We start from the raw sequence: 15343 nt of genomic DNA, 5'->3' as shown, positions 1-15343 counted from the left end.
ATGATAGCCATTCTTTCTGGAGATGAAATCTCAGTGTTGTTTTAATTTGCATCTCTTGAATGACTAGTGAAGGGCATCTTTACTCTTATCTTACCAACCAATTTAAATTAGCTCACTGTTCAGCCACGTGAAGAAAAAGCACTTGGGCTATTACCATGAGTGACTTGTTTGTTTATATGGCAACTTAAATAGAACATATACCTGAAAGTTAACATAGAAATACGCACATTAACATAATCATAAATAATCTTTATGTTACCGGACCTTAAGGTTTTTACCTTAATTCTCATGTAATCCTGGAGCCAGGAGCCCCCATTTTGTAATGTTTTAAGAGTGTTTGGCTACCCCTCAAAGTGTGTACAACTGGGTTTTTTATGGAATGCCCCAACAGAGCCACAAGTTGTTAAGGGCAAAAATAAAGATGAAATTGATGTCAAAAAAAATCTTTAATGAAGCAGTTGTAGCTACTTTAACTAGTTATGAAAACAGATTAACAGGCAGACAAGGAAACATATAGAATACATAAAACAATTATATTTAATTGGAGTGCACTTTTAGATGTATTGTCCATGTTTAATTATAATCATTTTTTCATACTTTAACCATAAATAGACTAGTTAGAACTTTTCCTAGGGGTTACCGTAGCACTTTTTATGTGAATCATAGCAGAGATCTCTTGTAATAAGTTACATCAATAAAAGTCAGAAAGAGGACAGGGCATCACTGTCAGAACTTACAGTTGAAAAGAGTGGACTGTGAAAAGGTTGAGAAAGGCACATGAGTCAGCCTGCCATTAAGGGATTGAAGTTCCTGATTAAGAACCCATATTGAGGCCAGGCAGTATTGAAAATGAGACATTTCTTCTTGACAGTTTGAGAATCAAATCTAGACCAGTTCTTAAGAATATAGCCCAGGAGTGAGTCAGAGGGGATAGGAGATGTGACACCCATTGTGAGTCTTGTGGAGATGTTACATCAACCTACAAGGCATTCCTTAAGCTGATAGACCTCCTGTCCCACGGAGACACTTGAGATGTGTGCCTCTTTTGGGGCATCCCCCAAACAGAGGGAATCTCTGACTGGTGAAAGTGAAGAGCACTTTCACTCTGGGGCCAACCATGGCACTGGGGCCACTGTCTGATTAATCAGGTTGGACCAGATGAGGGAGCAAGACAACTAACAAGAGACAGACATGAGCCAAACACTGAATGGTCACAGGAAAGGGGGAGCTCAAGACATGGAAAACCTTCCTACTCAAGAGTCTTCTGGCTCAGGATATTTGGCTGAGAGAGAGGGAGATTGGAAGCCCACAGCCATAAAGAAGGGATTAGCAGAGGGAGGCAGTGAAGCAGTTAAGGGGGAGTCCTCACAGTATGTATAGACTTGCTCTGGACAAGTTGCTACTGCCAACTGTGCTGTGCATTGAGAATGAGGAGGGTCCCAAAAGAAGAGAGGGTGCTGCCTCTCACAGCCTACAACCCCAGTCTAACCCGAGAAAGCATCATGGAGGAACCATCTGGGAACTCTGCAGAGTCCCTGCCCAGGATGCCTCTGAACTACAAGATCATCAAAAGCAAGGAAAGTCTAAGACATGGTCAAGCCAAGAAGAGCTTGAGGAGACAACAGATCACATGGGATCCTACACACAGCCCACGTAGAAGCCTCAGGCAGAAAACTAAGAAGAATAAAACAAGTCCAGACTTCAGTAACAGTGTCTTACATTGGTTCATTACCTGCAACACTGTGCCGTGGTGACACCAGATGTTAGGAATAGGGGAGGTATGAATGGGGTGTAAGGGAACTGCACAACCATCTCAAGTTTTTTTGTAAATCCAAAACCTTTACAGATATTCCTCATTTAATGACATACCTGTTTAACAACTGTTTGGGCTCATGATCCATTGTTCTGACTTATGACCTGTCCTTTTTTTTTTTTTTGGTTCTGGGGATCGAACTTGGGACCTTGTGCTTGTGAGGCAGGTGGCATAACCACTGAGCTAAATCCCTGGCCTGACCTGTTCTTTTTTACTGTGCATGTTGTTTATAGAGTCTCAGTGTCTTTTTTTGTACAGTATACTTTGTTTATACAGTACTATAATTTTTGCTGATTGTACTGTATAGTACTGTAGTTTTTATGTTCTGTTATGTATTACTGTACTGCATGTAAGAGTTATGTAAAAGCAAAGTCATCAAGTTGAAAGAAAAAATGGAAAGTGGCCCCTTACCCTTATGGACTATAGCAGGCTGTCCCACTGGAGGGTGGCCCTGGCCAGGGTCTGTCAGTTGTAAATGGGAAGTAAGGCTTGTATCGATGGGTCCCGGTGGTTGGATCACATCCCAGAGGCCTTTAGGTCCCTACAACTGTTTTCTCTTTTGTCAGTGAATCATCTGCTGACCCCATTTCAAAAGGGTATCACTAGATGTTTGGTAAATGCTTCTCCAGGCATTATTTTTGGAGGAAAGCAGTGGAGTAGGGTTAGGTGAGTGCCTCTTCCTTTGGCGTAAAAAGCATAATTTAACAGTTAACTCTATGTAGGGCATAGGAACTTTATCTATGGGGCTGTCACTGTCTCCCAAAACCTCACTACATTAAGGTCAGGAAGACAGTTGGGACTAAAAGCTTTCTCAGGGCCAGTCTTCTCAGGGGCTTCAAAAAACTGAGAAAAGAAGGAGCAGTGGGAGAAAGTCGGAGTTGAGAGGCTATACAGACATTACTTGTTTAATGACCTAGTTATGTCCTGTGACTAGGTCATTAAATGAATTGCTTGCTAAGTGAGGAATTGTATACAGTATGTACACTACAACATTCAGAACAAAGAAATAGTCAATTCAGAACAAAGACCTAGAATTGTAGCGATAGGAAACTCAAGTCCTTCAAGTTGAACCCTAGGAATGCTGGTCAATAGGCCACTTGTATGTCCATTTTTGGTTTCTGGATCCATGTGTTTTGCTTGTAGGAACATAGCATCATGGAGTAGTCATTGCTGTAGATCGTATACACCACACTGGTGGACAGTATCCCATCTTTATGTGGTACTATCTTTCAGTTGATGTGTCAGATGTGCCTGTGGCCAACGCATCCATTGTGCTTTCTGGTTGGCAGCTTTTGGGTATATAGTATATGAAAGAACCATGAACCCCATGGTCGTGTGCACCCTGCTGCATTTCTTTGGCTATAAAGGCTTGTCCCTTGGTCTGATGAGATGTTCTGGAGAATCCTGTGTCAGTTGGTTAATATGCCATTGAGCCTCAGTGACGATAGTTGAGGCCCTAAGGGCAGGAAACACTCCTGTTGATTTTTGTCAACAGGAATGGCTTCCCTTTTCAATATCTAAAGGTCCGTTGTAATCATCTTGCCACCAAGTGACTGGCTGATCTCCTTGAGGGAGGTCCTATGTTGAGGTTTCAGCATCAGTCTCTGTTACTGGCATACTAGACTTTGAGCAGTGGTAGTAGCTAGATCAGCCTTGGTGAATAGGAGCCAGTCTTCTGTGTGTTAAGATGTCTTTATCCCTCCCTCTCCCCCTCCCCCTTCCCTCCCCCTTCTCTTCTTTTCCCCTTCTCCCCCGCTTTTTTTTCTGGCGCTGGGAATTAAATTGAGAGCCTTGTTCACATTAGGCAAGTGCTCTACCACTGAGCAATGCCGTCAATCCCTGCATTTTTCTTAAGAGTAAAGTTGAATATCTCATATGGTTAAGAGCCATTACATTTCCATCTCTGAACTTGTAGTTCCTGTTTCTGTAAGTTTTAGTCTTTTTTGTATTTTTAGCAGTTCTTTTATTTATGGGATATTATCTCAGTGATATAAATTACAAATATTGTTTCCCTGTATTTAATATTTTTATTTGGTCATGGTGTTGTTTCATACAAATTTTGTTTTAATGTAACTAGCTTTTATAAGTCTTAAAAACTGGTAGGTTTAGCTGTTTTCCTGCTTATTTTTTGTATGGTTGGTCAAGGTCTAGAAAGTAACCTGAAGGACTTTAGTGCTGTTGAAGTTTTCAAATTTATATAGGAAAAATTTGTATCTTTATAATACTCAGTTTTCCTATCCAAGAATATAGTATTTATTTCTCTTCAGGAGTTAAAACACTTATAGACTGGAACATTTATTTCACTTGCTGCAACTTTCACATAATATTGTGGATAATTTTTTCAGGTTTCATACTCTCAGTGTTGAGTCTCATCCTTTTTAGGATGAAATTCACTGCTATGTTTCTGTCATCATTTCTGTGGTAGGGGACAACTCTCCTGGGACACATTAGAAGTTCTCAAGGTTAGCTCCATACCTGCTAGAGAATGCTAAGTTTGTGTGGACTGCTGTCATTCTAGATAGAAAATCAGAAGCCTTGTTGAGTATCAGTACCTTTCCCCTGGTGGTTTGGGGAATATTGTCAGCCTGCAGCCTACCTAACCAGAGCTCTGGATTCCTGCTGTTGCCTTTGAATACTGTGCTCACCAGATCTAGGTTGACCTTAAAAGGTCAAGATGTTTTATTAAAAAGAGAAGAATATACAAAGGAAAGGCCTGCCCTTGATACCCAGGCAGGCTGTGGGAATAAATGTATGAAGCAAGGATACTTAAAGAGGACAAAAAACAAAGAGCTGCCTCTGTCAGAATCTCAGAAAGATAAGGTTATTTAAAAAATTTAGACGTGGAAACTTCCAAGTCAGGAGCGTATGAAGGTCTTGGGAAGGTGGCTTTGAAGAAGCTACATGTTCCTGCCCCATCCTTGCCCTGTGAAGCTCTTCTATTTGGCTATCCCTGAGTTGTCTTTCTATATATATATTTTTTTTCAGCTTGAATCCATGTCTTCATACTGAGCTGCATTCCCAACCCTTTTTAAGCATTTTTTATTTTGAGACTGGGTCTTGCTAAGTCCCTAAGTTGCCCACACTGCCCTTCTGCCTCAGCCTACAAGTGTGCCAGGCTTCCAGGCATGTTCCACCAGAGTTGTCTCTCTTATAATACACTGATCATGTTTTCTGAAGATAGCCTCCATGTTAGTGAAAATGCTGCCTGATGATGCTGGTCTAGTCATCCCCAGGCTTTGAATCTTTCTGAGATCACACATATCAGGAAGTAAAGACAAGCCATCATTACTGTCCCTGGTTTAAATTCAGGACCTTGTGCTTGCCAGGCAGGCACTGTGCTGCTGAGCTACATCCCTGGCCCCCCTAGTTTAAATTCTTGACACACACAATAAATGAGCATAATAAAATGGTTACTTTATGACTTCTTAAAAATAAATTTCAGCTAGATCTTGAAATAGTCACTTTGAGAAGTTTTGTGGGTTTTGTTTCCTTTGAGAGCAGTGTACCTCTTTCCTCTGTACATTGTGAGTGGCACATACCTCCTCCAAGGTTCCCTGATTTTTGGTAAAGTGATTGTAACATTAGTGTTGAGCTTTCCTGTGACTTTTGGCTTTTGCTTAGTACCTGACATAGAAGCTATAAAGTATTTAGAAAGTCCAATTTTTGTATCCATGCACTTTGACTTCTAACCACGAAGCTGATCTATGCTAGTACCAAGTCCTTTTATGAAAGGTTTTACTTCTATCCATCCTGTTTCTTATTTTTGTCTCCCCTGCCTCCCCCCATGGGTGGTTACTTTACAAAGAGAAAGGGGCAATGTTGCAGAAACGAGAGTTAGAGGATAAGTTCGATGAAGTCTGGAAAGAAAGAACAGGACTTTCCATTTCCTCTTGGAGCTGATTCTTTGCTTGCTCTTTGTATATAGAAGGAGTTGTCTATGCCTGGGGCCACAATGGATACAGCCAGCTGGGAAATGGAACGACCAACCAAGGCATTGCCCCGATCCAAGTCTGTACCAATCTCTTGATCAAGCAGGTTGTTGAAGTAGCATGTGGCTCACATCATTCAATGGCCCTGGCAGCTGATGGAGAGGTAAGTGTGCTGCTTTACTTTTTTTTTTAAATTGTGATAAAATGCACACAAAATTTACTGTCTTAACCTTTTATATTTATGTATTTTTTGCAGTGCTGGGGATCAACCTAGGGCTTGTTACATGTTAGACAAGCACTCTGCCTCTGAGCTATCCTCCCAGCTCCTATCTTAACCATTTTTAATCTTACAGTTCAAGGACATTAAATACTTTCACACTGTTATGCAATTACTGCCACCACCCATGCACAGAGTCTTTTTATTTTTGCAAAACTGAAACTGTATCTATCAAACATTAATTTCCCATTTTCTTCTCCCCAAGCTCCTGGCAAGCAATCTTTTGTTTTGTTTTGTTTTGTTTTTCTGTTAGTACATGTTTGCCATATATAATGATCACATTCATCATGGGGAATTTGTACCTGTACAAAATATATCTCAGTTCTTTTTTTCCCCACATTCCTCTGCACTCCTTTCAATCCTTTACTCCCTTCCCAGTTACAAAAGCTTTGTTTCTAATTTTTCCTTCCATTCTCTTCTGACCATTCTAATACTTTGTTTCTGTAACTTTGACTACTCTAGCTACTTTATTTGTTACCCTACAGTATTTGTTATTCTGTGACTAGCTTATTTTGCTTAGTGTCTTCAAAGTTCATCTATTTTTATAGTGACAGGATTCCCTTCCTTTTTAAGGCTGAATAATACTCTGTTGTACCATGTTTTGTTTACCATTCATCTGTTGAGGACACTTGAATAGCTTCCACTTTTCTATTTTGAGAGTTCCCTGCTTTAAAAAAATAATGAACATGTTTATACTTGGCATAGCTTGTAGCTGAAAGAATTGTGGGAACACACTCCTTCTCCATTGTAACCTGTATCATGTAGTCAGAATTACCCTTTTGTTGATAGTAGAATTCAGTTTTAAGGCAGGGAGTCTCATATTCTTACAATCCTCCTGTCTCAGCCTCCCAGTGTGCTGGGATTACAGAGTACTCCACCACACTCACCTGAATTTCTGCTTCTTGAGTCTCATATTCTTTGTGAAGACTACAAATCAGATGTATATAACAGTGTTCTGTACTTAATTTTTCTGATGACCTTATTCCTTAAAATAAATTTTTAAAATATATGTAAAGATTTTGGAGAAAATAGCTTTTCCACCATTCCAGAATGTATTGTACCACTTGTTCAACCCCAAGTTCTTTGCTTCTCTTAAAGGTTCCTCATTCTTTTAATTCTGCTTCTCTCTTTTGTATTATTTTGTGCCTCTCCATCTCAATTACCTTTTTGCTCTGGTCTTGCTATTTCCTGCTTGACTATTGCCATGGTCTCTTCTGTTTCATAACTTTTTAAATGACTTACCTGTCCGTAATTTCTCTGTTCCCTTATGATTTTTGAAGCACAAGTTAATAAGTTACATTGTTCCCCTGTGTTAGAGTTCTTCAGTAGGACAAGTGATACCTGAAAAGGCCAAAGAGCTCAGGAAGGTAAGACCTCGTGGCTGAGATGTGCTAGAACCAGACATAGCATACAAGCTTTGGGCTGAAAATCATTGTTTCCTAGTCCATTTCTTTTTTGTGGTACTGGGGCTTGAACTCAGGACCTTGCACTTGCAAGGCAGGCACAGTGCCACTGAGCTAAATCCCCGGCCCCCTAGTCCATTTCTTGATTAATTAAGATTATAGTCCCCATTTTAAAATAAAAGACAGTGGCGTTTTTAAGGGAACTTTGAATGTTTGAGAAGAATATTAGGAACGATTGCTGAAAGTAGACAGATCTTGCTCATTTATACAATAGGCTAGATTTACATAACCAGCTTGTAACCTTATCTTCAGCATATGCTACTTTAGATAATTGTGCTAAATATCTGTGTTACAAAACTAGATATTCCTGGGAATACACTTTGGGAAAGTATTACATGTTACTTCTTTTGTACTTGTGAAATGAACCTTTTGGGTAGGTTTCATAGTCATAGCATATACTCTTTTTTTTTTTTGGTACCAGGGATTGAATTTCGGACCTTGCGCTTGCAAGGCAGGTGGTGGAACCACTGAGCTAAATCCCTGGCCCCAAAGCACATACTCTTTTAAGACAACAGCAGAGGTTGTACTGCTATTGCCTTGGGCAGCATCACACATGTGCTGACAGAGAATGAATTACAGAAACCAAACTGAGGATATGTGAGGAGTGTTTCCTGAAAGCAAGTGGAAGAGGTGAGAGTAAGGTCTTAAACATTCTTTCAGTGCTGGAAGAAGTTATTTCCTCTACTACCAACACCCTGTTCCCTAATTCCTTCTCTCTAGTCACATTTGTTTAATAGGATCAGTTGGTAATTAACTTAGAGTGATTTTTAAAATTTTGTTTTCCATCTTTATTGCTAGATTGTTTTTCTTTTTAAAAAATGTTTTGTTGTTGGTTTTTAACTAACTTAGCTGATTCTGTTTCTCTTCATTAAAAATCTGGTTTTCAAATGATGGCAGATAACAGGTCAAAACTTGGCATGAGATGCAGCTGAGGAAGGAAGCTGTCTGAAGTTGACAAATAGAAAATGAGAACTTAGAGCCTTGCCAAGAAAGCCTAACATTCAGGTGTCATTTCTGTAGGGACAGACATCTCTAGCACTTGTGAGCATTACTACATTATAGCAAGGAATTATAACTGATACTTACCAGCATGATGGCCCTCTGTCATCACAGGAAGGCTGTGAAAGCCCAGAATTGTTGACTAGTAAGAAAGGGAAAAGCACAGTATAGTTTAAAAGGATTTCTATGAAAAACAGTGAATACTGTTGAGCAGATTTTTTTACATCATTGATACTTATGTGCATATGTGTGATTTCTTATGAATGCCAGAATAAAAATATGTATGGCTGCCATAATTAGAACATAGTGTTTAAGAATACAGTGAGATGCTTGGGCTTAAGTTTCACTTGTCCTGTTACTGGTTCTAGAACCCTAAGCAAGAAACTTACCCTTTCTGTTTTAGTTTCCATACATAAAATTGTGTTTCCATTCCCATATTATTCATCCCCATGGGTTGCTTTCCAGGATTATTGTGAGGGTGAAATAAGTGAAATGCTTATAAAGCTTTTAGAACTATTGAGCATATCTTAAGTACTTATTTTTCTTTTTTTGTTCTCTTTTAGGTATTTGCTTGGGGTTATAACAACTGTGGCCAGGTGGGATCAGGATCTACAGCAAATCAACCAACTCCTCGAAAGGTTACCAACTGCTTACATATTAAGAGGGTGGTTGGCATTGCCTGCGGTCAGACCTCGTCCATGGCTGTTCTGGACAATGGTGAGGTGAGAGCCTTCCCCACTTTGCTTCCACATCTGCTCCCCGTATACTGAAATATGTTTTTCATTATCAGAAGCAAGAGGGCTTTGTCTTGTTAGCTTCACTGATAGCTAATTGATCACTGACCAGCCAGAAGATGTTTGTTCTTTAGAGTGACTCCTTTAAATCCCTAGGTTTGTTTATAAATAGTCTAGCATGGCTAAATTTAATTTTTTTGGAAGGTGCATGCAATGGTTAGAGATATTTATACTTTACTGGATGAAACAATTTGATACCACCTTTGTCTTCTAGTGGAAAAGTTAACTGTACATTTATAGCCAGCTGACAAAGTTTTGTAGCACTGCATACATTCTGAATGTCTCTTCACAGAAAGCAACTTGCTATGCCAGAATTTTTTGCTTTATACTTTTAAAAACTCACCCTTCAGCGACCCTCTCCTGTGGTCACCTTTGAGGTGATAGTTACTTCTGTGAATTTATTTCTGGTTGTAACTTCTGCTTAAATGGTCCACTTATCACCTATGCTTTTCTTAGCCTGTGAAAATTATACACAGAGAATTTTGGGGCACTGAGCTTGTGAACTCAGGCATTGCATTACTGGAGTGCTTTATTTACTGAATGCTCATCTTCGTTGAATTTAATCCTGCTGTCATCCTGATGACCTCAGAATTCCTTAGGGATAGCCATCTAATATCCTTTATTCTAGTGCTCTTCACTCCTTTACTTTTTATAATGAATTTAAAATGTATGTGGTGATGCAGTGTATAATCCCAGCACTTGGGAGGCTGAGGTGTTGAGGCCAGCCTGAGCTACATAGTGAGTTCAAGGCTAGCCTGAACTATATAGGGAGATCCTGTCTCAAAAAAAAAAAAAAAGAGTTTAATTAAAAAATGTTATGGTTATTTTGATAAAACAAATGAGACATATAAAGTAAAAATTAAATACCTTTCCCCCAATCTTGTCAGTAGTATGATATGTATCCTTTTGGGCTTTTCTCTAAACAATTATATGTGGAGAAGTATTATTACTGTACTTCTTTAATGGGATGACTGTACATTACTGCCCTTCTCTTCTTTTCTGCAACTTTCCGTCCCCTTCCTCATTAACAACATATGACTTGCTGCACTGGATTATCAGAACATTTATACAGTGTTTCATCATAATAGCCTATATCCAAAGTTCTACTAATAGTCATTTCAGTTGTTTCTATTTTTTTCTGTTGCAAACAACGGAGCACTGATTTTCTTTGTTACTATGTGTCTTTGTATACTTGTGCAAGTTTTTCTATGGAATAAATCCCCAAAAGTAGAATTTTGGGGTGGAAAAGTACCCCTTTAAAAATATTGACAGCTCTTGCCAAATTTCTCTTCAGAAAATTGATTCCTCATATGTGTCTGGCATGGGATGAAAGCACTTTTAATTCTTCCTCAATAAGACCCTGAAGTCCATGCCTTCCTTTCCTCTGTCACACTGCCCTGAGAAGCCCCAGTGTGCATCTGTCTACAGTGCTGTGGGGCTTAGTGTCACTGCAAGTCTTAGGTTTCTAATTTGAGCTAGACCTCATTTTATCTTCTTGGCTAGTTTTTTTTCCTGTCTCCCACATTGGCTATTCTAAACCTTTAACCCTCCTGTGAAGCCTATGCCAGCTCTGTTATTTTTAGCAGATAGTCCTTCTCCAGACATCTGAGAGACCTCATTTGTGATGTCTCATTTCCTGTTCGTCTCCTGTTGATCCTGTCACTTATTTCAGACCCTCATCAGAGATCATCTATTTGCTGATGGAAAATAAAATTATCTACTGAGTGGTCTTTCTGGTTCTAGTCTTGTATGTTTCTGTCACCCTTTCTGTTGTGACCAACGTGAGCTTTCACAAATGCAAGTTTAATTAAATTTCTCTATTTTGAAATATTTCAGTGGAAAATCTTTGAATGCATTCAACTTTGCTGGAGTGTTTTCTGTCTCTTTCTCACTGCCCCCCCCCCTTTCTTTTAGTCTTTTGTCCCACGACTACACCAGGTGTGTCTAGCCAGGCCCACCAAACTGTCTTTTATATCGCCCTGTGACACATCCTATGTCATCTGTCTGAAATTCCTTCATCCTCCAACCCTGCTCAGGTCTCCACTTTCTAGAAAGTGAGCAGGGTTGAAGGATCTTCCCTAAACTTTCTTCATAGAGGTATACTTTTTCTCCCTACCGTTCCTATAGTGACTTGATTATCTCTGTATTATAACTTTTTCTACCTGTCTGCAAAAATGTTTCATGTGTCCATCTCCTCTGTTAAACTGTGATCAAAGACTTATTTTAAGTACCTTTCACAGTGTCCTGACATACAGCAGATGTTTAATAATTGTTCGTGGCCTTCAGATTTAAACAAGGAACTTGCCCATAGCTATCTAACCAGAAACATGGTATGGGCACTGATGCCAAGTTCTTTCATCCCCTCCAAAGTACCTTCTATGTGGAGATCAATTAAAGGATTACATGGAGTAGGATACTGTGTTGGATTATCTGTTGTGTTCAGATGGACTGGATTTTCACTTCTTACTGCAGTTCATGGAGCTCCTCTCTTTTCCAGGTCTATGGCTGGGGCTACAATGGCAATGGCCAGCTGGGTTTGGGAAACAATGGCAACCAACTAACCCCTGTGAGAGTGGCAGCTTTGCACAGCGTGTGTGTGAATCAGGTACGTGTGGCAGCCTCTTGCCAGCTAACCCTTGTCCATTTTCCCTACACTGACTTGGACAAATATTGGCGGTTTACTGTTTGTGTTATTCTTTTCTGGCAATTTCTTGTGCTGTCACCTTTCACATATTATGTCTTCCCTGAATCCCATGAGGAGAAGGAAGCCTGTGGTACTGGCACATCAGTCTTGGTAAATTTAAACTGATGGAGAAATCCAGTAGTCTAAGGGTTAGCCTTTCCTAATGCTTTTTCATGTATCAGCAAATGTCAGTCCACATCTGGTGATGAATTGGCATTCTGCAGAGGCTGGCTGTAACCTTTAAGTAGATGTACCCCTGCCCTTCCTGTTTTCTTGGTAATGGTAACTATTTACATTTACTTGCAGATTGTCTGCGGCTATGCACATACTCTAGCACTAACAGATGAGGGCTTGCTCTATGCCTGGGGAGCTAACACATATGGGCAGCTGGGAACTGGCAATAAAAATAACCTGCTAAGCCCAGCACACATCATGGTGGAGAAAGAAAGGTAATTTGGCTGCGCCATGTCTTGGGACAAAGTGTGCATTGTGGCATTGGAACTGTGTGTGGCAGAGTTGTGTTGTTTGGCTTTGTGACTCTACTGTTGATTAACATCTCCATTCTTAACAAAATGGTTTTGAGTACAGCCAGAATGAGCATGAGGTTAATCAGTTCTCATGCAGCTTGGTGTTGCCCATTGCATAGGGCAGTCAAATAAGGTCTATGACCTTGTTGAAGTTTGAAGTATAGTACAAACTTTTCCTTAGACCCTACCAGTCCCACTTTTAAATAAATAAGAGTGCTTTTAAAAGGATACTGTTTAAATATTGGTTGACTTGCTGTGTACTACTGGAGTACTTGCTTAATGTCTGTTGAACCATATTGTGAGGTCTCACCCACTATCTTGAGTGTTGACTTCTGATTGTGGCACTGTGGCAAGAAGCATATTAAAAAATGCAGCAAGTTTGGCCTGGTGTTCCCTTCAGATTTAAATATTGAGTCCATGATTCTTGGACCAGTGCTTATCAGCCTCTTGAGTGATCTGAACTCTGGCAGAGTGAGTTACAAAGAAAGGGTATATTGAAGATACTCCTAGTATTTTTTCTCACTACTGCTTGGGCCCCCAGAATAGTCAGGACGTTTTGTCAGTGTCCACTTTCTCCATTTACTTTGATCTGCTTTTCTAAGTTTTCCTCACTGTTACTGTTGTTCACCCCTAACTCAGAATGCACCTAGGTAAAAGTGAGGGCATCAGGAAGGGAGAGACACAGTGCTTCTGCCCTCATCTTTGGTTTCCTCAGTGTGACTTAGCTGCTAATATCCCTGATCTTGGGCTTTTTGTTTGAGTTGTTCAAAGCATGAACTTTTTAATTACCATGTGTGGTATGCTCAAGGTTTCTGTAGTAAGAAAGTGACATGCACTTTGCTTAAAACTTTTCAGGGTGGTAGAGATTGCAGCCTGTCACTCCACCCACACATCTGCTGCCAAGACCCAGGGTGGGCACGTGTACATGTGGGGCCAGTGCCGGGGCCAGTCAGTGATCCTCCCTCACCTCACCCACTTCTCCTGCACCGACGACGTGTTTGCCTGCTTCGCCACTCCTGCTGTCTCATGGCGCCTTTTGTCTGTAGGTAAGAAGCCTTTGGGCTTCATGTACCCACAAAGAATGGTACCCTGACCAAATACTTCTCCAGTGTATTTGCCAGTTTGTGGGCACTTTTAGATACTAGAATGTTTTAGTGTCTACTAGCTATAATATTTTCCCTGGTAATAATCACATTTATTTATATGTCATGAAATATTCCATGGACTTTTTTCTCCCTAAGTGCTTTCATTTTAATTGAGATCAGATTTATATAAGATAAAATTAATTATTTTAAAGTGTATAGTGTAGTGGCATTTAGTATATTCATAATGTTATGCATTCATCATTTATATAAAGTTCCAAAATATTTTCATTACTCCAGAAGAAAACCCCATATAGTCTCAACACACACACACAAACAAACACACACCATTATGAAGTTAAGTAAGAGTATGTTTAGGAAGAGTTAAGTTGCTACTAAATTTAAAGTGAAACAAACTGAACATTTCCTTTAAATTCATTTTACCAGGTTTATCTATAATACTATGTGTATCAATAAATATGATTAGAAAAAATTTAGTTCACTGAGTGGGACCTTTTGGCCATAATTGGATATACAGTATGTATAGCATGCACAGCCACAGTACATCTGTTCAACACATCCTGAGATTTATATATCCTATTTAACCTGGACCCTTGTATAAAAGGGCACATCTTAAAATGGCACAGATGCTCTCTTTAGAACAATGTCCTGACATTTTTGATGTTAAGTTTGGAAAAAATGTGATCATTGACTATATTTCCTAGGTGGCTTCTTTCTCTTTCCAGCCACTGAAAGTCAGAAGTGTTTTTTCCTTTCAGTTATGATCTCAGTTGAGTGTTAGGAAGAAGGTCAAATGGTGAATTCACACCTCTGAGGAATATTTCTTCTCTGAAAGGAGGTATTATATTTGTTGCAAGAAACAAAGAGGGGGAAAGGTTCATTTCAACCCTGTGATTAGATGCAGAGGGGGAGGCACTGATGAGAACCTGTGCTTTGGATGGGTAGGGCACACATCTTGACCTCTGGACTCTGCCCATCATAGTCATTTCCTTTTTTTTGTCCTATAATGGTTCAGGGAAAGACTGATTTATGAGAAATTTTCTAGCATTTATCCATGGGCAGAACTTTGTGTTGTGGGGTTTAGGGAAGGTTGTAGGTTGAGGTCACAGGGCTTTGGCAAGTGGTATTTCCGTGCTCATTTGTTAAGTTCCAGCCTAGGTTTTGTTTAGACCATGTCCCTCCCCTAAGAGTTGCCTTGGTGACACCAAGTACCAAGCAACACATTTTTCTCTGCTTGAACAGCTGAGCTCTTTGGTTAAGTCACCATTTTCAATTCCTGGGTAGTTAAAACTCATCTCTCATGTCTGTAGCAGCTATGTTCAGTGCCCAATAAGGACCTCTGGAATTTATTTCCCTATTAGCCACCTTCTGCTTTTTACCTTCTTTCATACAAAGAACATGTAAAGGAAAGGTTGCATGATTTGTGCAGGTGTTAGAATCTACTTACTTTCTACTTACTTTGTCACTTGTTCTATAAAGCTGTCTATACTATGCATATGCATATACTAAGTAAATTTGTCCTCTTTCTAGATACTGTAGAAGGATTATTGCTTGTATATTGATTTTTAGGGTGAAGAGTGATGCTTAGCTTTCAGATGGTAGGGGAAAGTTGCCCTGCTTAGGAACTGACAACTTAGCATTATGACTTGGTTTGTTTCTTGGGCCTGCTTGATTTGAATGTGTTGGCTGGCCCCTTGAAACTAACCCAAGACAGAATAGAGGTGTTCTTAGTGTTTCAGTCAAGAAAAATTGACA

The 15343-nt window shown here is 39.8% G+C and overlaps 1 protein-coding gene across 13 annotated transcripts in view; it reads left to right on the top strand.

Moving 5' to 3' along the window:
• Rcbtb1 (RCC1 and BTB domain containing protein 1) overlaps positions 1-15343 on the top strand; it is a 49058-nt gene that overhangs the window by 22395 nt on the left and 11320 nt on the right. For 12 of the 13 annotated variants that reach the window (XM_013072027.3, XM_087197444.1, XM_004844155.4 and 9 more), the window contains 5 exons: positions 5739-5905; positions 9045-9203; positions 11773-11880; positions 12265-12407; positions 13341-13531. In XM_013072027.3, coding sequence (XP_012927481.1) covers positions 5739-5905; positions 9045-9203; positions 11773-11880; positions 12265-12407; positions 13341-13531 — 768 coding nt within the window. Of the gene's footprint in view, positions 1-5738; positions 5906-7895; positions 8113-9044; positions 9204-11772; positions 11881-12264; positions 12408-13340; positions 13532-15343 lie in introns of those variants that run through there. The other variant, XM_087197445.1, reaches the window with a different exon arrangement.

The sequence above is a fragment of the Heterocephalus glaber genome, unplaced genomic scaffold (assembly GCF_053883595.1).
Source record: "Heterocephalus glaber isolate CG9 unplaced genomic scaffold, H.glaber_assembly_v1.0 deba00001666, whole genome shotgun sequence".
Classification (NCBI taxonomy): Eukaryota; Metazoa; Chordata; class Mammalia; order Rodentia; family Bathyergidae; genus Heterocephalus; species Heterocephalus glaber.
The sequence above is the reverse complement of the archived record's forward strand: the minus strand, read 5'-3'. Positions and strand labels throughout refer to the sequence as shown.